This window comes from Anopheles marshallii, chromosome 2 (genome assembly GCF_943734725.1).
Source record: "Anopheles marshallii chromosome 2, idAnoMarsDA_429_01, whole genome shotgun sequence".
Taxonomy (NCBI): Eukaryota; Metazoa; Arthropoda; class Insecta; order Diptera; family Culicidae; genus Anopheles; species Anopheles marshallii.
Window position 1 is genome coordinate 63,530,170 of NC_071326.1, and position 9,789 is coordinate 63,539,958.

At 39.9% G+C, this 9,789-nt stretch overlaps 1 protein-coding gene across 1 annotated transcript; it reads left to right on the top strand.

Annotated features, from left to right (window-relative positions):
* The first annotated feature begins 5,605 nt into the window (after window positions 1-5,605).
* LOC128719962 (methanethiol oxidase) lies at window positions 5,606-7,253 on the top strand. The gene is made up of 4 exons (XM_053813604.1): window positions 5,606-5,618; window positions 5,686-5,849; window positions 5,909-7,134; window positions 7,205-7,253. The coding sequence occupies exons 1-4, from the start codon at window positions 5,606-5,608 to the stop codon at window positions 7,251-7,253; spliced, it is 1,452 nt and encodes a 483-aa protein (XP_053669579.1).
* Window positions 7,254-9,789: the final 2,536 nt, after the last annotated feature.

Here is a 9,789-nt window from a genome sequence, read left to right on the forward strand (position 1 = left end):
TACTGTTCGAGAGCTATGCTTTCACCTAGAAAACCACTGCACTACCGGTTCGCTCTCGCTTCTAACAATCACGCTCTAATTCTGCCACGTGACTTCTTGTGAACCGTTACTCTAGTTCGGTTCAAGCACCAGGAAATTGTATTTTTATCTTCACCTTATTTCACACAAACGGTAGGTCGACCGCACAAACCGCACAAAAACAGAACAATACCGGCTGACACAAATGTTTGAACGATTTCGGGTGGATTGAGTTTTTTTTTATTTGGAGGCGGAAAAATCGTATTTCTCTTTCGAGAGTTGCGGAAGTTATGATTGGCTGTACGTGATGAACTATTCTCACTCTATTAGAGACTACTTCAGCAAACGATCAGTACAGCATGTACTAATTGTTAAATCACAGTTCACAAGAACGAACTGTCACTTGTATAAAAAGCCACAAAACGTAGCTCTTGGTAACTGCCCGATGACATGCGAACATCAACTCAAGCTAAATTTCGTTCGCAGTATTACAAAACCCTGGCGAACAGATGGATTCATCTTGCAAAATGAACAAAATGGACGCCAATGCGCATGCGGCCACTAGTTTTGGGGAGCAGTAGATCGTCGTCGGTCGAGTTCGGAAATATGTCACAGCATAGCTGCCTCACTGTTGCTATTGCTTTAGTCACACAGTTTACTAGTGAATTAGTTTATTTAGAAAACATCGCAATGTACACACGCTCGATCACCGTTATGATTTATCTGAACAACCGCCACCAGCAAGACGATGCAGAGAACGGACAGAAATGGTAAGGAAGTTCGAGACATCGGGCATAAATTAGTGCTGGAGATTTATTTATCTCTCATACGATCGTTTGTGGCTTCCCAGGGGGTATGTAAACGTTACTGACCTCTGCGCACACCGTGTGGTGTTGGTAGCGAATTGGTTCGAACTGTTCGATATTAATTGGATAATTGAGGAAATTGGGAACAGATCGGGAAATCAAACAAATTTACTACTCTTTAATATAGTTAACAAGGAGCACTAGGCAAGAGATTGAGCGATTCCCCGACAAAAATGGTTAATCTCGATGTCTACACATGCGAGCTTTCAAGAACAGCTGATCAGCAAACCGAGGGTGTTGATGTTTACACCAACTTCTGTAAGCATTCTTTTGTGATCCATAATTAGTTCTCGCTATTTTAAACACAAAGATCTTCGTCGGTAACCACTAGAAATCGTCTCCAAAGGGTCAAAAAGTTCGATTGTGCTTCCTGTTTAAATATCATTCGTTAGTTTGCATCTTCTACAAGCGTTATATGCCGCATATGATGATAAATAAAAGCGAATTATATTATTCCATGTTCTCGGTAGATTAAAGCAAAACCACAGTGATAACTTCAAAGCTAGTTGACAGGTATTGTCTGATACTTGATGCACAGGTGCTCCGTGATCGTGATCGTACTACGGGCCTACCTCAACTAACCGTTCACATATTACACCACATAGGGCCACGTTTTATAACGTCCCTTACGACGCATTACCGTGAGACAAGCTCTTACAGTTGGCCGACAATAAAGGCGGGGTATTTTTGGCGGACAGTTTGAATTTTTGCCAGACATATCGTTCACCGAAGCGAAAGCGAAACCTCGTCAATGTGCTGCACGTTTGCCGTTTTGTGACGTTCTGGTGTAGCACGAGTTGTACGACGAGACGTACGACTAAAGTTACAGATGCGTCCGATGCTACGCCACGCGCCACATACCAACGATGGTTGGTTGCCCTTTCGCTTTCTTCTTTTTGAATGCGTCTAGCTGCTAATCCAAACGATCGTTCGGTACCTCCTGCGGAACACCTATCCTAGACGCATGTTGTTCGATCTGCGTGTTTAAAAATAGTGTCCCATGTTGAGAAGATCCGCCACTAGATTCACCATAGGGTAGTGTAGGTATGGCGCCCGGAAAGATTAGAACCAAATGGAATAGTAAAAAACCGAAAAAAACACATCACCTAAATGGTTTAAAAGCTAAAGATGATTTACGAACAAGCGTGTCTCGACTGTTGTAGTCTACTCAGATCGTCCGCTTGTTTGCAGATAGATCAGCTTCATACGGCAATTATTATTCGCTTTAAAAATGCAATTTGGGATAATAATCATGACGCTGGCGACATGCAGCAGTAAAACTTAACCTTCCGATTGCGCCATAAACCATCAACTTCAATGCACTTGGAAGATACAGAGCAAGATTCGTGATATAATATCGAGACGATTCACGATTTTGAGACGCAATCGATCACAAATACAGTTTGAGGACAGATAAACATGAAGTTAGAAATTAGCTTCAATTATTTAGATTGTTATCTTCATTTCCATAAGCATCAATGTGAGCCATTATGAGTCTTCGGTACTATTTTCCTTCTCGTGTCTAAGTGGGAACCTTCGCAAATAGGTTTAAGTATGTCAGTACTGGAAATTGAAGAGTTCAGTATGTACGATTTACGAATCAATTCTAACAATTATCCTTAGTTAATCCCGACAAATCATATGAGGCCCAACAACTATATGAAATTATTGGAGTAACCCGGGGGTACTGTAGTCGTAGCGCCTTGTTTTGATGCAACAACACCGATACCAAATTCCATTCGATCACGTGGTCTCATGCGCAAGACTGTCTAACATAATACAGGGTAATAAATAAACTTCCGTGGTTGTTGTAGCCACAAACAACAGATGAACATTTGTTGCCAGCTTCTCTATAGCACACGGAGCAAACTCCGGAGCAACTGAGGTCGAGTGAAGCGAACACTTTGCTTTCGTGATTAACACTGTCTTTATTTAAATCTATCTGACGCTTTTATACCTTAAGTTATGTTTTAAATTTAAACTTATTATTGCTAACTTGCAATGTTGTCGACATACCGATCAGTCTCGGTCGTGCATGTGACAATTGCTATGTTTACTATTTATTAAAGGTGCAACGTAGCCAAACCGTACCGATCGTCCGATCGTTCGAATGGCTATGCTGACCTACTAAACTAGAACCGTACGTTCCGTCAGCGACATTCTCTAATTATGATTTTTTTATATATATGAATTTATTGAATATGAATTTACCTCTTCAAAATAGAGATCGTTAGTTCTATGTTATTAAATCCTCAAAAAAAAATGCGAAGAAGCTTTAGTTTTTATTTAATTTTCGTTAAATTCAACTAAAAATTAGACGGCTGTAAAGTACACATTGGCTGACGTACATGTGTTTGATGGCAAATTGGAGGTAATATTTAAATAAAAGAGGAAAAATGAGCAGTGGGATTACTATTTAAGAGGTAAAAAGGCAAAAAGGTAAAAGTCATAATGCAATAAACTGTAATGCGTCGAAACGATATCGCACGACCATATTGTCCAGAACCGTTTTTTGTGGCTATTTACACTCAGTATCATTTTACCTACAAGTTATTGGATTTGATCTCGATTGTAAAGTTAATAAATAACATTTTGTCAAGTTACTTCTTAATTGTTTGACCGATTGTTTCAACCAACAGGAAACCAATTAGATTTTGATCCTAATATTGAGATTTTATTGCAATTAAGGTAGTGTTTGTTGTTGGGTAACCCGAACAGGACTACCGTTTGAAAATGATCTTTCACTAGTATATAGAGCAACTAGTTGTCCATCTGTTTTCGTAATATAATAGTTAAAAAAGGCCAAACTATGATGGTGTTTCAAACGTAATTTCTAGAGAAAATTCCTTAATGAAACAATGGATAATTTTTTTTAAACCTTTATTATTCTTGGTAAGGCATGGTTAAAAAAAAAACACTATTTTCGAATGTTTTTCAAACGTTCGCCTATTTTCCCTTCGTCGGTCCCTTTAATCCTTTTTTAGTTCTTGCTGGCCAATGACCCCCGACCGAACCCCAATTTCGGCCCGTTCGAACCCTACTTTATACTGATCAATGACGACAACGCCATGTGCCGTGAAAATGTTGCCAGATTCGATCGGATCGGATAATTGTTAACAGATGTGTTGTCCACAAGACAGCAAGGAGATTTTATGAAGAATCGTTAAAATTAGTCCTTTTCAACAGCATCCGTTTTTGATAATGCGAACACTAAAAGCATTGACGGATCTAACGGTGGGCGGAGTAGGCGGCCGCCTAGGACCCCGCCGTGGAAGGGACCCCGGAAAAAAACAGTTTAGTAGGAAAAGTGCATAAAGTATCCTAGAAATGGGACCGACGAGCGCCGTTTAAACCTTCTTCGTAGGCTTGTGGGGCCCCCGAATTGACAAACCCCTCCTAGAAACTCCTAGAAAAAATCTTAGAAAAATAATAGAAAAATTCTTCTAATCCCCATGGAAAACAGCAAGAACTTATTTTTTATTACTGGAACAACAATCACAATAGGTCAAGGTCTGCTAATACTGGTTCTCTAAGACTTTATTTACCAGTAGCTGAATAGACGGGGGATTTCTGGATGGGATTTGGACCCGTCTTCTCGTGTTAAGACCGGTGCCTCTACTAAATACACCACCAGGCCTATTGGAATTTTTCTATTTCTGGTATATGTGTATGTGTACAAATATTACATATGAAGTCACATAAAGTTAGTATTGTTCTGAACACCAACCCGAGTAGACGTGTGGTCTTGTTTAAGGCCGCTTGCAAACTGCTAGAACTTCAAAAATTTGGAAAAAAAATGGATTTGATGTTAAGAAAAACATTGCTGACAGCAAAAGTGTCCAAAAAAAAGCTGTGGAAAACACCAACGAATAGGGCTGAAATACTATTCTTTTAATTTTTCCTCATGAATGTTAATGAACGTTAACCCATCAATGTAGCAAAAGCCCATCCCCCTAACGCTCTTCCCGATCGCTTACTTGAAATTGTTGATATCTTTATGAGTGAGTTATAGAGTTATATCTTTATTATGGCTCTGTAACTCGGATTTAATCCTTGAAAGGAATTAAATTTCCCATCTCTATCCATTTTATATAATATACGGCTCAAATAAAGTGAAGAAAAATCATTTAGCTTAACGCTGCACCAATGCCTCTGATATGATAACAAAGTCTTATCAAAATGCAGTCAAACTTTTGTTTCCAACCGCCACCATCAACAAACTAATATTTTGAACAGATAGTCAGCAAGCTGTTATCGCTAACAGTGAGTGGAACATGAGCATGTTGTTACTTTAGTAATCCCCCATTATAATCTAAAAAAAAAAAAAAACATATGCTTCTTGGGTACGCCACAATACCGATTTTTTTGTTTGTTATTAGCTTCAGTTGTTTTCCCCAACATTAATTATACTCCCATCACTGTTCGTAATCGACAATGCTATGCGCTGGCCCCGCACGATCACACCAACACATGCCTAATCGCTCTGGCCGACGCGTTGTTTACAAGTTTATTTCTGAGATGCTTTACCCTCCTCTGAAGCGTGTTGGTTGATGACAAGCAATTTTCGTCATTTAAAGCTGATCCTCAACAACTTCATTTATTCCTGTGTTGAACTCGATACGTGATAGTACTGCTCGTTCGTGTTTCAATCGCTCTACGGTTTATCACCCACCAGAATCCTGTTATCAGGTACATTTGTTTCGAAGAGGGGTTCAAACATAATGGGAGATACAAGTAAGTGAAAGCGGCCTGATGTTGCAGTAGTTTTGGGCTTGAAATGATAAGATATTCCCGTCGGCAGAGTGCAAATGTGGTCCAGGTTATGCAACGCCCCTCGATGCGGTTCGCAATGGTCCGGTCGAAAAACTGCTTTATGTTGTCTGTGTGCAACCGAATCTGGACGAAGAACATGGGGACTATCTTGCCACGGTGGATGTTGACCCGGCAAGCGCAACGTACTGTCAAGTGAGTACACCTAGTGGGACAACCTTACATGTTGTAATCTTCCTCCTCATCTCATGCAGGTTATACATCGCACGTACACCAATAGTAAGAAAAATGAATTGCATCACAGCGGTTGGAACACCTGCTCCAGCTGTCACTTTGTTCCGGGGGATAAGGAAGTACCCACTCGGGACCGTTTAGTATTGCCATGTCTGAACTCGGACCGTATCTTCATAGTCGATACCGGAAGCGATCCGCGAGCTCCCAAGCTGGACAGGGTGATCGAGGGCGATGTGTTGAAGCGCGCCAACTGCACCGCTCCACATACCACCCACTGTCTGCCGAACGGCAACATCATGATCTCGATCATGGGTGATGCCGAAGGTAACGCGAAGGGCGATTTTGTGGAATTTGATAAGAATTTTCAACTGGTCGGCACATGGTCACGTGGAGAACGGAATGCTCTGTGCGGATATGACTACTGGTACCAGCCGCACTTTAACGTAATGGTTGCATCGGAATGGGGTGCACCGAATCTGTTCCGCCGCGGTTACCATCCTACCGATTGTGACGATCGTACGCAGTATGGTTGTCGATTGAACTTTTACCGCTGGCAGGAACGGGAACTCTTCCAAACGATCGATCTCGGGGACGATGGATTGACACCGCTCGAAATTCGCTTCCTGCACAATCCAAAAGAGAACCAAGGATATGTCGGATGCGCTTTCTATGCGAATGTGTACCGTTTCTACCAGAAGCCCGGTTCCTCAGAGTATACTGCCGAAAAGGTAATTGATGTGCCGGTGAAGAAAGTTCTGGGAGAAAATGGCGAGATCGAAATGATGGGCGGCATGATGACGGACATCCTCATCTCGTTGGACGATCGGTTCCTGTACTTCAGCAACTGGCGCCACGGAGATGTCCGACAGTACGATATCAGCGATCGGGCACACCCACGACTCACCGGACAGGTGTTTCTGGGTGGAGCGATACAGAGTGATTCGCCAAGACGTGTCCAGAACGATCCGGAATTGAGCGAACCACCGAAACCGGTGTACGTGAAGAATCGCCGCCTGTACGGAGGTCCTCAAATGTTGCAGCTTTCCCTCGACGGACGTCGGCTGTACGTGTCGTCTAGTTTGTTCTCGCCGTGGGACAAGCAGTTCTATCCGGAGATGGTTGCAGCTGGTGGTACAATTGTACAACTGGACGTCGACGTCGAAAATGGCGGTATGAAGCTGAACGAGAACTTCTTGGTGGACTTTGCGAATGAACCATACGGACCGGGATTGCCTCATGAGATGCGGTAAGATAAGATATATTTTTACGATGGTCCATTCGGTTTCAGTTTTAATTCTCTTTTTCGGCTTTTTTAGTTATCCTGGAGGTGATTGTACGTCGGATATCTGGCTAGTGAACGAGTAAATATTCACACTATTCTTAGTCGAGAAAGTGAAACCGTTTAAAGTCATTCCAATGCTATGATGCAGTCATATTTTCAGTTTAATAAATTGCATTTTAATCATTTTAAGGACTTTTCGAGATATTAGGACAGAGAAAATATTAATTACCAATTTTGTTTGAATTGAGCAAATAGTAAAGCCCCAAAGTAAGTTGCGGCGCATTGGTATCGATAAACCACAGACCTGAATACGAACACAATGATATAATACTACAACAGTCGAGAGAATCGTCGTCAAAGCCATCGTTTGTAAAAATCACAACAGGCCTAAAAAGTGTCCTCTGTGAATCTCCATGCAAACTGATCTAACCGATGGGGAGTTGAGTAACTTCTGCTAAATAATTGCCTGCACGATTTTGTAGCCAACAGATGAGCTAGAGCAAGATTTGTTTTCTCTTTTTGGTAAAATAATTAACGGCGTAACACAACTTCAAACAGAATTTTCCTTTTTTTTTTAATTAGACTTGGGTATTTTTACCAAACTAAATAGAGTTGTAACACAGATATTGGATAAAAATTTGCCAATAAGGGACTGTGCCAAGGAGATGGGATTTTCTAAATAGGGCAAGTACCAGTTTCCACAAGACAGCAAAGACACAATTAACCTGTGTTATATATTTTCTATAGAAAGAAGAATAGAAAGACAGACAGAAAGATTCAACTCTATCGATCTTATTAGGCTGTACATTGCAGGGCCAACGTACAACATCTGGGTTACGATGACATTATGTTGCGAGTTAATGATTCAAAACCTACAACGCAGAACTTACTTTCTGAAATACCTGTAGTAGATCAGGACGATTAAGTGATTGTGCCAGCTACTGGGTAAGTATTACTGGTAAACTAACGATCTTCACACATTTACGTACCTTTGCTAAAGTTTCTCCTATAACGAATCTATACATTGCACTAACTTTACACCTGTATCAATCTTAATGCAATCGAATAGCAAAAGAAACTGCACACAATCTTAAAACGGGGAACATTCTTCGATTGATTGATTTTACAAAAGGTCTATTTCCACCAATAGTAGGTAGGTTCACTGGTTCCTGAATTTGACAACACAGAATGTGTGGTCTTCATGTTTATATATACATATTACGTTAAATCTCTTTCACTATGAGTTTATATATAAAATGAATCTACTCGTAATCAGCAAACAATCAATTACATAAATTCCTTGTAATTCTAATGGCTACATTTGTTCGCGGTAAGTAGTGAAGGGAACTCTCAAGTCCACCCTTAAAAATTCGTAATAATATTTTTAAACGCACGCTATTTTCTCACATACAGAATGCGCATGGCTTCAGTAACATTGTAGTACATTGTTGCAGCTTTTCCGTCTGGCAAGCAATAAGGACGATAAACAATAAAATTTCTTTCATTCCAGTCATAAGTTTTTGTATTGTTTTTAATTCATCTTACTTAAATCATCATCCAGACTGTATTTTAGGCGGTATAGAATTACATTAAATATAGATGATTCGTGCGTAACACACAGCAAAGACAGTCCGTTGAAACATTGCCGGCATTTCGCTACTAAGCAAAACCAAATAGAAAGGGTAAATAAAATCTTGTCTTGTCACTTTCCATTTTATGCTACCAACTCCCCACTCTATGTTACGAATTCTGTCTGTTAAATTTGTTCCTTTCTTAGTTCTGGTTGCATTAGGTGCGATTCAAGCTTAAACTAAACACATACATATAAAATTTAATTTTAAAGGTTGCAATTAAGATGGAAAGAAATGTCTCGATATTAATGTTGAATTGAATACTTTTTCCACTTTTCACAAATTGACTCAGTCCCACGGGCAGATGCATACGAACGGAAGGATAAATAGTATTGCTAATTTATATCCCATTCGAATATATCCGTATTTAACCAGTGAGACTGACTTTGCGGTTTCGTAGCGGAATTCTACTACAGTTGAACTTGGTCGAGCTTAATCTTTGTTTATTTTTCTGTTTTTGGTTGGGTAGGTAATACTCTATCTATTTCCCGTGCACCTACAGAAAGAGAAGCTTTGTCAAAAAGTGTACATACAAGTTCTTTTTCGTTTTTAAAATAATTTTGGCTATACTTCCTTTCTACACATGTTTTTAAAACTTTTCCTTGTAAAGATTTTATATTACCAAGCTTCCACAACTACTATCGTTGTTACAATAAACATTTGCACATTACGACTTTGTTTTGTTTGTTTCGCACGATAAATTTGTCAAGCAGCATAAAAGCATGCACAAAATGGTTGCTGCTGGCTGTTGTTTCGCTTTGAAAACTAAACAGTATTATGATAGCAGTTTATGCTTTATATAAAATACTTCTCATCATCGCAGATGAGAAAAAATGAAAAAAATGCGCCACATTAAAAAACCAATCCCACATAAATTCTGCAATTTTGTATTGGAAGCAAAATAAGATTCGACAAAAGAAGGAGAAAGAGAGAAAGAGAGCATAATTAAAACACGTATTGCAAATTTGCAACGAATTTATCTGGAACG